The sequence below is a fragment of the Lichtheimia ornata genome (assembly GCF_029851405.1).
Source record: "Lichtheimia ornata isolate CBS 291.66 chromosome Unknown scaffold00062, whole genome shotgun sequence".
Lineage (NCBI taxonomy): Eukaryota > Fungi > Mucoromycota > Mucoromycetes > Mucorales > Lichtheimiaceae > Lichtheimia > Lichtheimia ornata.
The window spans coordinates 152,400-168,188 of NW_026695382.1; the positions used below are offsets into that span (position 1 = coordinate 152,400).

General features: G+C 43.8%; 4 protein-coding genes across 4 annotated transcripts; all 4 read left to right on the top strand.

Annotated features, from left to right (window-relative positions):
* Positions 1-2,479: 2,479 nt before the first annotated feature.
* O0I10_009977 (uncharacterized protein) lies at positions 2,480-4,668 on the top strand (the record flags this gene model as incomplete). Its single annotated transcript, XM_058489961.1, has 6 exons — positions 2,480-2,485; positions 2,538-2,836; positions 2,923-3,145; positions 3,204-3,395; positions 3,452-4,237; positions 4,495-4,668. The coding sequence occupies 6 exons, from the start codon at positions 2,480-2,482 to the stop codon at positions 4,666-4,668; spliced, it is 1,680 nt and encodes a 559-aa protein (XP_058339321.1).
* A 295-nt stretch (positions 4,669-4,963) lies between these two features.
* Positions 4,964-5,548, top strand: O0I10_009978 (uncharacterized protein; the record flags this gene model as incomplete). The annotated part of the gene is made up of 4 exons (XM_058489962.1): positions 4,964-5,046; positions 5,112-5,124; positions 5,191-5,457; positions 5,525-5,548. 4 exons carry the CDS (start codon positions 4,964-4,966, stop codon positions 5,546-5,548), a joined length of 387 nt encoding a protein of 128 aa, XP_058339322.1.
* A 4,268-nt stretch (positions 5,549-9,816) lies between these two features.
* Positions 9,817-14,315, top strand: O0I10_009979 (uncharacterized protein; the record flags this gene model as incomplete). The annotated part of the gene is made up of 5 exons (XM_058489963.1): positions 9,817-11,388; positions 11,449-11,597; positions 11,660-11,735; positions 11,803-13,535; positions 13,586-14,315. The coding sequence occupies 5 exons, from the start codon at positions 9,817-9,819 to the stop codon at positions 14,313-14,315; spliced, it is 4,260 nt and encodes a 1,419-aa protein (XP_058339323.1).
* A 398-nt stretch (positions 14,316-14,713) lies between these two features.
* Positions 14,714-15,632, top strand: O0I10_009980 (uncharacterized protein; the record flags this gene model as incomplete). Its single annotated transcript, XM_058489964.1, has 2 exons — positions 14,714-15,171; positions 15,236-15,632. The coding sequence occupies 2 exons, from the start codon at positions 14,714-14,716 to the stop codon at positions 15,630-15,632; spliced, it is 855 nt and encodes a 284-aa protein (XP_058339324.1).
* Positions 15,633-15,789: the final 157 nt, after the last annotated feature.

Here is a 15,789-nt window from a genome sequence, read left to right on the forward strand (position 1 = left end):
GAATAAAAAATAAACTGCTCACACATATACGCACTGGGAACGAGAATGAGAGTGAGAGGAAGAGGTGTATTCGTACAGGTCGTTGAAAGTACAGAGAAGTGAAAAAAAGAATGAGAGGAAAGTGAAAGCTATGCCGCTTTTTTCAGTAGAAACTTCTCAATTAGGGAAGAGAGAGAGTTGACATTTATCAGAGAGAGCGGGGGGATGGGCGGTGGCTACGAAATTGATATAACAGCATCATTGGTGTATGCCATCAACTGATGGGAACTCGGGACCACGTTGTTTCGATAGTGCCAGTTGTTGATGGTCCGTGACCAGAAGCGTTCCTTCATGATGTCTTTTCTAGCGAGCACCATTGGATCATAGAATTGTCCGCGTCAAAACTCCTCCACCCCTATTTACCGTCGTGATTAATAATGGACAATCTTTTCATCATCAGCGATACGGCAAACCACTTTATTCTTCATACAAGCCGTACTTGCTCTTTGACGGTTGTTTAAGAAATCCTGTTTTTGATGTAGTAACCCTTGTCATTGCCGTTTAAGCTTCTTCGTATTGGGCACACACAATACAACGAGTGAAAAAAAAACATACGTCTTTGTCTCATTGATGATGTATAAAAGGGTGGTTGGGGGTGGGATGTGCGATCGAATGGGAGTTGCAATGATGATGGTGGAGAATCCCAGCGGTGACACAAAGTTCAAATTTCGGGAGGTGACACTCTAGATTGACTCATGTTCCTTACCTAAACACTGGTGATGAGAGGAGTTGCTGTGAAACTAGCTAAACTATATCAAGCAACACATCTCTGTTCGAATGGATGAATGATGATGCCATGAACCAACAACAGGGGATTGTGCATGGAAAGCCAAAAGGGTATCGATAACAACAACCCTTTTCCATTTTGCCAAGAGATGATGAAGCCACACATACACAAATAAAAAATAGGCATATGGGAATGAATGCATCTGAGCTGCACTGTCAAATCTCGCAGCTTCTCCTTTTTGGTTCGACATGTACCACGCGGGAAGTTTTCATAAGTTCTGCTTGTTTTTAGGCAATTCTTCCACAATGCTAGTGTGTGTGTGTGTCCCGCCCGCATCGTCCTATAATCGGGTATAGATGCGCTCTCTATCTTGATTTCCCACAGTGATCTAATACAGACGTAACAAAAGAAAAGCACATGAAAATGTAATTATCCATGTCCCACACCATTACCTTTTTTCTTTGTTGCTCTCTGTGAGCAGCAAAGAAAGCGTGCTCTTAATATTAGCATTCGATAAATTGATTGTTGTTTGATATCCCATTGTGTCGGACTGTGCTACCATTTACCAGCAAGCGGCGACCTCTGAATGCGAACGTATATGCAGACTACTATTAAAAGCGATGAATGGCACCTGTTTGTGTCACGGGGACTATTCTCTGCATACTCCCAATTCACTGTTTCTTTGTTCTCCTGCTTTGGATGATCCCTCATAAAATGTAAAAAGAAGGATGATGATGATGATGATCAATAGCCATGATCAACGACCTGGCTACGTATAGCATATCGTGGTACAAAATGACGGCAATTCAAGGAACAAGCTTGGTGGCAGTAATGGACCCAAAACAGTGGACATGGATCTAATTTGCCAGAAATAGCAAATACGATAGTGCAGCTTTATGAGTATCCAGGCATGGCGGAAATGAAGGTGTGGGTGTTGAAGTGGTCTTTTTATTGGTGGAATGAATGACTTGGATATTGGATGGCATATGGCTGTTGCATGATCATGTACGAAAGAATAAAGGTGGCATTGGCCAAGTGCGATGCATGAATTACTTTTCATCACACGTGGGATTACATAATACAATCCATGGTTGTTGTATAGAAGGGTGGGTGGTATATGGTGCTGCACGTTGTTAGAGTGGAGTGGCGGGATCCAGTTCTTGACCAAGTTGCAGCTTTCGCCGCCTTTCGTTTTCTTTGTTCTTCCCATGCGACACTATCCTCTATCATTGAGCACCGATTCAAGTACATTGGCCACTTGCATATGATTAGGCAACGCCACCCGAACACGATGAACCTTGTTTCACTTTGATCGAGCAAGTTTGACACGATCGCGTCTATACTGGTGATTGCAAGCCCAAGGCTCATACAACACATGGCCGTCATCACCATCGATCGGTGCAACAATGCCCAAAGCAGTTGCAAAGGCATATCATCATCACGCTATTGTAGCCAGCAGTTCCTGCTATACTCAGTGATAGCAGTGGTCGATTTTTACATGAGCAGCTTCTTGGATACGAGGTGGCACCCACGACAACGAATCATTATACCTGCTATCGCTATATTCGAGTTGGTGTTTTATTGGCTAAACGATTGTATGGGGGAATGAAAGCATATCAACATCATCAGCCTATATCTTTGGGGAGCCATGGCAACAGTAGCACAAAACGTATCAAAGATTGCAACAGATCCGAATATGCCGTGTACATTGACATGAATGTCATCCTTGACAACACATTCATCAGTGGTGTGGTGATATCCAATTGTACAGAAGAGCACCCGCCCTATTCAACAAAAACAACAACAACAACAACTCGTTGACGATTGGAGATGTGAAGCAGCAACAGCAATTGAACAAGGGCAGGATGGCATCATCGATGAGATGGGAATCAGATATCATCTAGAGTTGAGCATCTTGTTGTACGTACCAGCTGAGGAAGCTTCTGGAGACCATCGTGCACTGATACCTGGCGAGATTTATGCTGTCATGTGCTTGGCGTGTAACCAGCAACTACCCCAATTGCGGGGATTGATTCGTATCCAAGGATCACTTTTGGGGGAAAGGTCGAGGTAGGCATTTCTTTTTCTCTTCTTTTTTCTTCACGCCCATATATACCATTGATATTCTTTTTTCTTTTTACCCAAACCATGGTCAGCACAACAACCACCTCCAGTATCCAAGACAACCACCACAACAACATCCCAACACAATCTGACCTATCACCAATACCTTCAAGGAGACGAGGATCATCATCATTGTCTTCAGCAGCACCAAAAGCTAAAGTGTTACGACCCTTCAATACTTCAGAAATCAAGGTGCTTCTTCTCGAGAATATCAGTCATGTGGCCACACAAGCTTTTCAAGAAGCAGGATACCAGGTATGTAAATGCGCGTCATTTTCTCTATACAGCCATACTCATATGTGTATCTACAAAGGTGGAAACGTGTCCTCGTGTATTAGACCCAACCGAGCTGAAGGACAAGATCCGAGATGTGCATATTATTGGTATCCGTTCCAAGACCAAGCTTCCAAAGGAAATACTCGACGAGGCTCAAAACTTGTTGGTGATTGGATGTTTTTGTATTGACACGACGCAAGTGGATTTGGATGCAGCTGCATCCAAGGGCGTAAGTAATAGTGCATTTGTTGTTGTTATTGCATGCATGCTTATTCTTCCATATAGATTGCTGTTTTCCATTCTCCTTTCAGCAATTCACGATCTGTGGCAGAATTAGTGATTGGTGAAATCATATCCCTTGCTCGACAACTGGCCGACCGTAATCGAGAGATGCATGGTGGTGTATGGAACAAAGTCTCACGAGGATGTTTTGAAATCCGTGGCAAGATCCTTGGCATTGTTGGTTATGGCCATGTGGGAGCACAACTCTCTGTGTTGGCGGAATCGCTTGGTATGCAAGTCTTTTTCTACGATGTGGTGCAAATCATGCCATTGGGGAGTGCACGCCAAGTGGATACGCTTGATGAATTACTGGGATTGGCTGATTTCGTATCGTTGCATGTACCTGAATGTGATGAAACACGGCACATGATGAATGAGGATCGGCTCGCTGCCATGAAATCGGGTGCTTATCTGATCAACAATGCACGAGGTAGTGTGGTGGATATCCCTGCTCTGGTAAATGCTTTACGCTCAGGCCATCTTGCTGGTGCTGCCATTGATGTTTATCCCGCCATGCCTGTATCCAATGGTCCTCACCAATTTGACGAGTATCCCGATCTTTACGATTGCCCCAATTTGATCCTGACACCGTACATTGGCGGCTCTACCGAAGAAGCACAAAACAAGATTGGTCGTGAAGTAGCTGCTGCTCTCATCAAGTATGTCAATCAAGGCTCATCCATGGGTGCTGTCAATTTCCCAGAAGTGGCACTCCGCTCCATTGATGAACGTGACAACGGCACTGTACGCGTCTTGCATGTCCACCAGAACGTTCCTGGCGTTTTAAGGGTGCGTTGATATATATATACATACATTGGGGCATGGTGGGAAATTGGACAATGAGAGGTAGAGCTATGGAAGGAAGGATGGGGAAATCCTACATGTGCTGCAATAGTGGATGAGTAGACTAGAAGAGTAGTGTGAGGAAGGAGATATGGGATTGCTCGAGCGTTTGGGAGAAAAAGGAGTGGTTTCATATATCAAAAGTATAAAAGTGACTGATAAATGTATTATATCCCATCACACACTATACATGCTATCTATAGGAAATCAATGAAATATTTGCACATCGTAACGTAGAGAAGCAATACTCGGATTCACACGGCAACATTGGCTATGTTATGACCGACATTGCCCAAGTCTCTGAAGAACAGCTGTTGACCCTTCATAATACCATTGTTGCTACCCGTACCAATATTAGAACCCGAATTCTTTATTAAAGTAGTGAATGGATTGTGTGTGAGATCATCTAAAAGGCCGTGCACCACATTGAGAGAGTGAGAGAGGGGAGCGAGCCAATCATTGTGTCGGAAGCATTGGGGGAGAGCGAAATGCTAAAAATTAGGCAGCTCGCTGACCATAGTAAGCCCTCCCTTCTGTACATTTGACTGAAAGATGAAGTACGTACGCCCACACGAGATATCGAATGGCAACACACAAAACGATACATGGATGGATGCCTATGCGGATGGATGCATCGATTAAGAAAATGGATGATTGACCCAGAGACATACAATGAATAGGCTCGAGATTTGCTCCTTCTCAGGCTACAAGATCTACCCTGCCAAGGGTAAGGTGTTTGTTCGCAGCGACAGCAGGTAAATGATACAAAGAGAGAGAGACACACATGTATGAATACTCATTGGTATACATTGCATTATAGAGTAAGCATTTGGGTTCCTTTATTCCATTCGATATACACATAGCAGCAGCCAATGACCGACATTCTATTTTCTATTTAGACCTTCCGCTTCATCAACGGTAAGACCGAGTCGTACTTTTTGCAGCGTTTGAGCCCCCGTAAGATCCGATGGACCCAAATCTACCGTCGTGTCAACAAGAAGGGTATCTCTGTTGAGGTCCGTGCCAAGCGCACTCGCCGCACTGTCAAGCACGAGCGTGCCGTTGTTGGTGCCTCCTGGGAAGAAATCCGTGCTAAGCGTACTGAGAAGCCTGAAGCTCGTGCTGCTGCCCGTCAAGCTGCCAAGGACGCTAAGAAGTCTTCCAAGGTAATAATGGAATGTGTATAGGATGGGAGATGAAAGGGTCATGTTTTACTTATCATGGATTACATAGCCTGCTCCTGCCAAGAAGGCTTAAGCTTTTCAACTTGTGGATTGTTCAATGTTCCAATAAAACCACATACAATTGGCGTCAAAAGAGAATGTTTATGTGTGTGCGTATATGTGTCACGTGGATTGCATTTGGAAAAAGTGATTATGTGGTACAACAGTGACGTCTCTTATGTACATGTTTAATGATCAATCATGAAAAGGATAAGCTAAGACAAGTCATGCAAAGGAGCGTTCTTCAACAATTGGTATTTTGGGGACATTGTATAGCATGTATGCTCGTTTTGAAGTTGTGATACAATCTCTTGTTGCTTCTTGCATCATCCTACAACAAAACACGTTAATAACAAGGTGCGATTATATTTCCAACATCTCAGCGTATGACTACAATGGCCATACATACCAATTACTTGCTGCACAAAGGACGGTATGCTTTAACTACAGCTGGGTGGTCTACATACAAGCGCAATCTAAAATAATACTATGTCTGATTAGATCCCATCTTCTAGTCAGCATAAATTGCATACAATAGAATCACTCTAACACGTCCATTAATCAGTACGACGACGCCTTTTGGTATGCTGTCCCCAACATCATCCGCAATGCAGCACAAGATGACAGGGATAACCTCGTCGCTAAATGGGAAGAAGCTCATGCCTTCTACCTAGATCAATACAGAGAATAAAGACTACCGTTGCTCCTAAAAAAGTAAAAGTTTCAGCATGCAGGACTAATGTCCGGAAGATAGATTGACGAAAGCAATATTTATAAACGAAGCAAAAAGAAAACACGCACACACGCAAAGGGTTATCGGAAGCTTTAATCAACTATAAGTTAAACGCTCGAAGTACGGTTACATGAATGTAAAGATTATTTAAAAAACCATCGAAAAACATCGTTTCGTCAACGTCCATGCCGACCGCTTGCACAAAAAGTGATCGTATGCCGTTGCGATCATCCTCCATATCATTCCTCCTTACAACTTCACAAAAATCAGACGAAAGTCGAGTGTACGTTTGAAATGCTGCGATCTCTTGTTGTCGACGGGTTTTGGGCCTGTATAGACCCATAAAATAGTCGATTTGCACACTTCGCCAAACTCGAGACCGGTGAGCCAGTCGCAGCGAATTTCGAACCAACGTAGTTACACGTTCCTATATTACATTCTCTTAGATTAGCCTAAACATGCATCTAATACTATCAATGGACTTACTCCAGCGACCCTAGTCACACGTCCCAACCATGGCTCCACGCTGCTTGGTGTTGCTTTGTTTTTAAAAGACTGTGATTATTAATAGCCGCTCGCACATGCAACTCGAAGTCAACTAACCTGATGATTCTGGTGATGACGCTGCATACATATAAAGCAATTTCAGTTCCAATTCTACAATAGATTATATATAAACCTACATGGTACTACTTGTTCCGTTGCCATGCCAATAGTATCCAAGATAACCTTAGGTTGCCATGACTACAGGGATCATCCTAATCAATGCTCCATTTCTAAAGATTTTATAGGTAAGCCAATTGAACCAGGATGTCTACATTCCAAAAACAGCAATGGTCAAAACATATACCAGTAAAGCGAAAGAAAGTTTTTGAGAAAGAAAAGTATGGGAGTATCTTGATCACTGAATGCCAAGTACTTGTAATTGCGAAATTTGGTGTTGTTGCTGTTCAGGTATTTGACGCGGTAAGTGTTGAGAATCGCACCAACAAGGTTCTCCAATAACTTCGACGACTTACCAAGGTATCATAGATATCCTCTTGTAGATCACCAGAAGAGGACGCTTCGATAAGTAAATGTCCACCTTAGGGCTTTGTTGTTGCACCGTGACAAATCCACCTGTCCTTGGGGCCATGTTTCAATAAATAAACCAATCCTGTCGTCTTGCTTGGATGCATACTCACGCCTATCACACGTTATTGTATAATGTTATGGTGGATTAGTCTTGATTAGCATACTTTGTAGAGGAAGAAACTCGTACCATGTATATTGGCCTTGGCCATGGAGATATCGGGAAAAGGGGTACGTACCCAATTCTCTTGTGCCTTGTTCTAGTTTTTGTACAACGTCTTGGTGTTGATCTTTGTAATCGGTTCATGATTTTGGCTGGTGTAAACTCCCATTATCTTGACGAAAACCATGTCAGCATGTGGTGATGCTAGCGTATGTAAGTGTCGTTGGTCTGTTGACCAGTCCTCATCCGAAGAATGGGCCTCTGCTATTACACCTTGCCAATTTCGGCACCCGACGTAGACCCACGGCACCGAAACCATCTTTTGAAGATGCATCACAGGAGATAGCTATATCGAAAGTAACAAAGTGGCGTGTATGAGTAGTGACTCATCAAGCAACATGATTATGGGTTACTTTTTATAAGGATCCAATATCATAATGACGACCGCGACAACAATGAAACGCTATGAATGACCACCGCGACAACAATGAAACACTATGAATGACCACAAAGATCAGCACTTTTTCACAAGCTTGCAAGAAATGGAATACATACAAAACGTTGGACATTTGACCTTGTAAGCAATCAAAGAAGTATGACAAAGGAAAGAGATTGGCGGGGGTATGGTGGGCGGCGACAACATCTTTTATTGTTTGCGTGGGCGTGGGTATTTCTGTGACCACAAAGAATGATAAAATGTTTGTTGAGGATGATGGGTTGATAAATTATTGGTGCATGAGCTGACGCATATACCAGGAGAGCCAAGGTGTAATGTTGTCTATGCGTACATCGGTCAAACAAGTAGGGAGGATGATGAATCTATCAAGGTAATCGATCACTTGTACGCGTAATGCACATCCCCATGATTACAGAGGATTGTTGTCAACCTGGTCTTAATGCTGGTATGCGTGTTCGGTAAGCAGCAAGAATGATCGCCCACCTTTGATGTCAACATTCAAGCTTCACCTGGCATTGAGCGATCGTGGTTTGAATATGTAAAGCAATCGCTAAGATATGCAGCACGCATTCATGTTGTAGCGTGAATGGCCCAAGATGACGATGCCAATCCCATAAAGGTATAATACACAGCAACCCCACCACCAACATTGCATGTATCCACATCCTTCCATTCCTGAGTACCATAGTAATTCAATTGTATTGAAAGCAATGAATAAAGCATCTGCTGGCATCTATTACTAGCCGTCTAGCGAAAGACTGTAAGCCAAGTTGGTGGCAAGTATGTTCGAGACAAAGGCCTTGCTGATATCAACTGCTGGAATGTACACTGTTACGCTGGGGTGTGCAATGTCAATTAAGGCTGCTGTTGTAATAGAGGGATAAGGTTGTGTTCAGGGCCCTGTGCTTAGCATTCAACCAGCATGAGGACAATGGCAGCATTGATACAATGGGGTGGCGCAGAGCAATCGTATGCACATGTTATAGACGTATGTGAATCGAATAACAGTTGAGTCGTTGGATGCAATGTAGGAGAGAGAGAAAAGAGGTGGTGAAACAGCCGCACTCATTCATTCACTGATACGGTGGTACCCTTTTCCATTACCTGGTGAGAGCGGCGGGGTTTTACCAAGCCCACAGACAGGGAGGCAACAAGGAGAAAGATACATTTGCCGGGGTTGTTCCTGTGTGCCTCTGAGCTGGATTAAGGTTGAGAGAAACAAAGTAACTAAAAGGGTTGGTTTCAGATTCATTGGTATCTAGCGCGTCAAAAAAAAAGATCGACATCAAAAGACAGCAATCCGCTATTCATTCAACGCACAAGCATGTTTGATATGGATTACTAACCATGCAAAAAGAATAAAGAGAAGGAACCATTTCTTGTGTAAGGATGTACCAATAATGCCTGTGTATGTCGATTATCCAAACGCGTCTTCTTTTCTCGGTTGCTTTGATATAAATTACCCGCTTCTTTTTTTACTGCGCTCGAAAAAAAAAGCCAAAATAGCGTGGAAGGGAACTCAACGTGCAACGAGTTTTCTTCCGCCCTCTCTTTCATTCCCTCTTCTCGCCTTTACAAAGATCCCACTACGCTCCTTGAACGGTTCTTTCTTTTCCCTTTCTTCTTCTTCTTCCCGTATCATACTTTCCTTTATTATCATTATCATCATCGCCATCATCATTCCAAGTATACACGCTCTTAGTCAATCATCATCATCGCTACCGCTGTACCCCTTGTCCTACACTATTCTCAGGTACAAAGAACTATTATTATTACTGCTATCCGTTCATTCAACCATTGCTCATTGTGGTGACATTGGCATTGACGTTAGCATACCGCCATTTTGTATTCGACTCTACGAGACAACACCTTCTTGCCATGGGGAAGCGACTTGGTCTCCAGGCACTGTTTCGCCGTAAAAAACAGGAAATTGATGATGAGGAGCAAGAGGATGCTATGAGACGACTCGACTCACGGTCCTCGTACATGCAACAACGACGACGTATCTACGTGAATATGGAATTACCTGCATCCGAGTACGACGACAAGGGCAAACGCATTAATAACAGCATTGTCAGCAACCGTATCCGCACAGCAAAGTACACGCCTCTCACATTTATACCCAAGAACCTGTTTGAGCAGTTTAGAAATGTCGCCAACTTGTACTTTTTGTTCTTGGTCATTCTTCAATGCATTCCTATCTTTGGTGTTGTTCAACCTGCCGTCTCTGCTTTGCCGTTGATTGCCATTCTTATCATCACCAGCATCAAGGATGGCTTCGAGGACTGGAAACGCACCCAAAGTGATAGTCGCGTGAATAATGCCAAGACTTTGACGCTGAACAGCAAATGGTCCAATGTCAACATTCCCAATGAGAACCACGGCCCCTTCCACTTTTTACATGTTATTCTCGGCTTTTTTCATGTCATGGCGGGTATCGATAGCTCCTATTCACAAGCGTATCGTACCTCAAAGCGCAATCGCAAAAACAAAAAGCATAGCAAGCCCAAAAAGAAGAAACATCCTCATCATCATCATGCTCATCCCTATCCTCAAGAACGCCGTGGTACAGAAGACAAGTTACCATTGACCGAGTTACCTGCAGCACATGGAATAGCATCATCCGCATCATCACAGCATGGTCCAACGGAGCCTCATAAGGCTCACATGCATCCTTTTTCTTTACGCCATGGCACCATCCGCACTGAACTTGGCAGCATCTTTAGAAAGAATAAAGGTCGTCATCGTCAACAGCATCCATTTCATCATCAACGTACCGATTCAGCATCGACACGCCATTCAGTCTTGTATCGTGTACGTACTCAAGAAAGTACAGCACCTGTGCCTTCCTTACGACGCTCTTCCACTGTTCATCCACCGAGTTTGCCACGTGACAAGAAGAATGAACGCCCGCCTCTTGAAGGCAAGCTTGCCGCCAATGGCGATGTACGCTGGAAGACGACCCAATGGAAAGATCTGAATGTGGGCGATTACATTATGATGCGTAGTAGTGATGATGTTCCCGCTGATGTGGTCATTCTTGCTACTTCGGATGATGACAATATTTGCTATATCGAGACTCAAAACTTGGATGGCGAAACCAATCTCAAGGTCAAGAATGCTCTCTCTGCCACCAAGGATATTGCATCCGTTGAGGATTGTCAAAATGCCGAATTTTACATTGAAAGCGAACCACCCCATGTCAACTTGTATGCCTACAGCGGTGTCATGAAGTGGCAAATCGATGCTGAAGAAGCCGAGGATGGTATCCCTTATGAAAAGACCGAACCTATCACTTACAGCAACCTCTTGCTTCGTGGATGTGTTGTTCGTAATACCGATTGGGTCATTGGTGTCGTCGTCTTTACTGGCAGGGATACCAAGATCATGCTCAATTCCGGTCAAACCCCTTCCAAACGCAGTAAAATGGCCAAAGCAACCAATCCTCTTGTAAGTGTGTTGTATGTGTGTACGTGATGGACTTCATCATTCATTTCCTACTCTTTTTAGGCCATTGCCAACTTTGTTATCCTTGCTATCATTTGTATCATCAGCTCTATCTTTGACAGCGTGCAGTATCATTCGGCAGGCTCTATGCGCTTTTTCGATTTTAATATTAGCGGTGATAGTGCAGCCTACAATGGCTTTTTAACATTTTGGTAAGAACATGGACCCCCCTTTAATTAGGACCTTCATCATCATGCTAACATCTTTTGACAAGGGTGACCTTGATTTTATATCAAAACATTGTGCCTATTTCACTGTATATTTCGGTGGAGATTGTAAAGACGCTTGGTGTAAGTAAAAAAAAGAGGATGAGGTATAGGAGAAAACAACAACTCACATGATCATGCATGCATGTAGGCCTACTTCATTCATGCAGACATTGACATGTACCATGCCCCGACGGATACACCATGCATTGCCAAAACTTGGAACATCTCAGATGACTTGGGCCAAATTGAATACATCTTTTCCGACAAGACCGGCACCTTGACACAGAATGTGATGGAGTATCGCAAATGTACGATCAACAGCATAAAGTATGGCTTGGGCATGACCGAAGCATCGATGGGTGCCAAGTTGCGTGAAACAGCTGAAAAACGACAATCCATGCGATCGCTTGGCCAATCAATCCCTCTTGACTTGGAGGATGCAGCAACCACCATCAAGGGAGAAGAAGACCCAATGCAAGTGCTTGAAGCAGCCAAAAAAGAAATGTACGACAAACAAGCCTTGCTCTTTGAGAACAAGCATGTGGGTGCGAATCCTACTTTTATTGATCCCAAGTTGTATGACCATTTGGGCCAAGATGGTGCTCAAGCTGCCTCGATTATGCATTTCTTCATGTCATTGGCTTTATGCCATACGGTGGTTGCCGAACGTCCCGATGAAGAAAATCCCGACCAGATCGAATATCGTGCTCAATCGCCAGATGAAGCAGCCCTCGTAGCAGCAGCACGTGATGTTGGCTTTGTTTATTTGGGTCGTGAAGGCAATACGTTGAATGTGCAAGTGCGTGGAGAGCCCATGTCCTTTGAACTCCTCAATGTGCTCGAATTCAACTCTACACGTAAACGTATGAGCGTGATTCTACGACCCCATGACAGTAACAAGATCATTCTCTTGTGCAAGGGTGCTGATTCCATTATTTACGAACGCCTGTGCACTGATTTTGGTAACCAAGCTGAATTGGAAGCAGCACAAACAGAATTGCGTACAACGACAAGTAGCCATCTTGAAGATTTTGCCAATGAAGGCTTGCGTACCTTGTGTCTTTCCTATCGATTCATTTCTGAAGAGGAATATGCAGCATGGAATCAACGTTATCAGGAGGCGAGTGCCAGTTTATATGACCGTGAACAAAAGATCGATGATGTAGCCGAACAAATCGAGTGCAACATGTTGCTCATGGGTGGTACGGCGATTGAAGATCGACTTCAAGATGGTGTGCCTGAAACTATTGCCGAGCTTGCCAAATCGGGTATCAAGCTTTGGGTGTTGACGGGTGATAAGACTGAGACGGCCATCAACATTGGCTTTGCATGCAACTTGTTGACTACGGATATGGAACTTGTCATTGTCAAGGCACAAACGCGTGAGGATACAGCTGCCGAGTTACGTTCAGCCCTCGATCGTACGGATCCACAAACGTCACCTTCCGATATCAAACGTGCTTTGGTCATTGATGGTACCACCCTCAAATATGGTCTCGAACCAAAGAACAAAGCCATGGTGCTCGAACTCGGCATGCGATGTACAAGTGTTCTTTGCTGTCGTGTAAGTCCAAAGCAGAAAGCTGAGGTTGTACGCCTTGTCAAAAAGGGTCTCAAGGTGATGACCTTGGCTATTGGTGATGGTGCCAACGATGTATCCATGATTCAAGAAGCCAATGTCGGAATTGGTATCTCGGGTCTCGAAGGTCGACAAGCGGTGATGGCGTCGGACTATGCAATTGCTCAGTTCCGGTTCTTGCATAAACTATTGCTGGTGCACGGTCGTTGGTCATACCTACGCACATCCGAAATGATCATGGGCTTTTTTTACAAGAACATTGTTTGGACATTTGTCCTGTTTTGGTATCAAATCTTTTGCCAGTAAGTATTAGCTTTGATCATCGTTGCCATGGAAACTAACTTTTAGACAGGTTTACCGGATCCATGATGTTCGAGTACTCGCTTGTGACCCTCTACAATTTGATCTTCACGTCATTACCAATCATCTTTTTGGGTATTTGGGATCAAGATTTAGACGCCAAGACTTCGCTTCGCTACCCTGAGCTCTATCGTATGGGCTTACGTAACGACGTGTTCACGACACCACGCTTTTGGCTTACAGTATTTGATTCGATCTACCAATCGGTCGTATGCTTCTTTTTCCCATACATGCTCCTAGTAGCCGGCAACATTGATCAGAATGGATACCTCGCCAACGGCATTTATGAAATTGGTACGGTGGTCTCAAGTATTGTTGTATTCGTGGTCAACTTTTTCGTGGCCGTGTCATTGTATTCATTTACATGGATACAAATTGGTATCATTTCCTTGTCGATTCTCGTGTACTATGCATTCGTCGGCATTTATGCACAATTCAATACCTTTGTCTTTGCTGGTCATGTTCGCATGTTTGGATCAGGTTACTATTGGCTCGTGTTTATTCTCACCGTCGTCGCTTGTTTTGTCCCTCGTTATGCAGCCTTGCATGTTCTGAATCAATATCGCCCTTACGACAATGCCATCATTCGTGAAAAAGAACTCGTTTTATCAAACACACGTTCCTTGGATGCATCCGAAAAAGGTCACCCTCCTTCTTCATCATCAAGAACCATTACCGACGAAGGTCCCTTTGAAGATATCAAAATGGAAGAGCAGCGATAAACACGCACCTCAAGATCCCTTTTTTCTTTCTCCTTAGTAGACAAGTTACTCCACTATTGTTTTCCATGTACCAGTATCTCTGTTTCTCTTATTTTGTGTCTCTTTACGATAGATTGTGTGACCCCCACCCTTAGACAAGAGTCGTCTTTTTCTTGCACTATCCCCTTTTTTTTGTTTTCTATTTAGTGAGATCATCTATCATTATCTCTGTACATAAAACCAGGTTCAAGCGGTATGCATTAACCGCCTCTTAACTCTTGTCATTCATCCATGTCCCCGCATTGATATGTATACGTCTCACAAAGAGGGCACTCACTTGTCATTTGAATTTGTTCAAAGCGCAACTTCCCTTCTCTCTCTTCTCTCTTCTCCTCCCTTCCCTCCATTTCTTTTCTACAATGAACGAAGCAAAGGTGTCCATGTTAATTCTGGGTTTCGGTTGGAGTGGTCCATTTCTCAAAGAGGTGTTGACACAGCAAGCTATTCCTTATTCTGCAACAACACGCGATGGGCGAAACGACACGATTGCATGGGAGCTTCCACCACAAGACGATCAAGAGGTTGATGTGTCAGCGTTACCAGCAGCAATGACAGTATTGGTTACGTTCCCTGTGCGTTCGGCAAGGAGCATGGAAAAGCTGATGGATGCTTATGAAGCTCGACATCATGATGGTCTACAACAACAAGTGCAATGGATATTATTATCATCAACACGCGTCTATGATGGTGACAAGTGTGATCGACATGGCCCTATGAATCTTGACAAGGATAGCTCCGGGAGAACGGAGGGAGAAAAAGTGACATTGGCACGTGGAGGTACTGTGGTTCATCTTGCTGGTTTATGGGGTGCTCAAAGGTGAGAGTAATGACGCCAAGTCGTTTATAAGCCGAAACTCTAATGCTGTGATACCATACCATAGACAACCACGCAACTGGGTTTCTCGATTCTCTACTCCAGAAGCACTACGTGGCAAATTATTACAGCGTCAGCTGCATTTGATTCATGGTCAAGATGTTGCTCGAGCCTTGGTATTGGGTGTCCATGGGCAATTTGCAAAGACAAAGGGACAACGATGGATAGTCACAGATGGTGGATGCTACGATTGGGTCAAACTGATTCTAGCGTGGGGAAGCCAAGAACAAGTCGAGACAACCCAGAAATTGATTCCTTCAGTGCTTGGCACCAGCAACAACACAACCACTATTTACGATCTTGTCGATCCTAATAACGGCGTCATCATCCATCCACGGCTGGATTCAACTGAGTTTTGGGATACATTTGGTCTGAAACCCACGCAATTCCTTCAGGTGCCTTGATATGGACTCGTTATTTCACACACACACACACACACACACACACCATGCACGCAGCCAGAGTTAGTGTTCTCTCATTTACTTGACTTACTATATAAAGGTCTCCTTGTATTGATTTATTTTCTCTCTCTTTTAAGGGAAAAGCAAGCATCTATCTAGG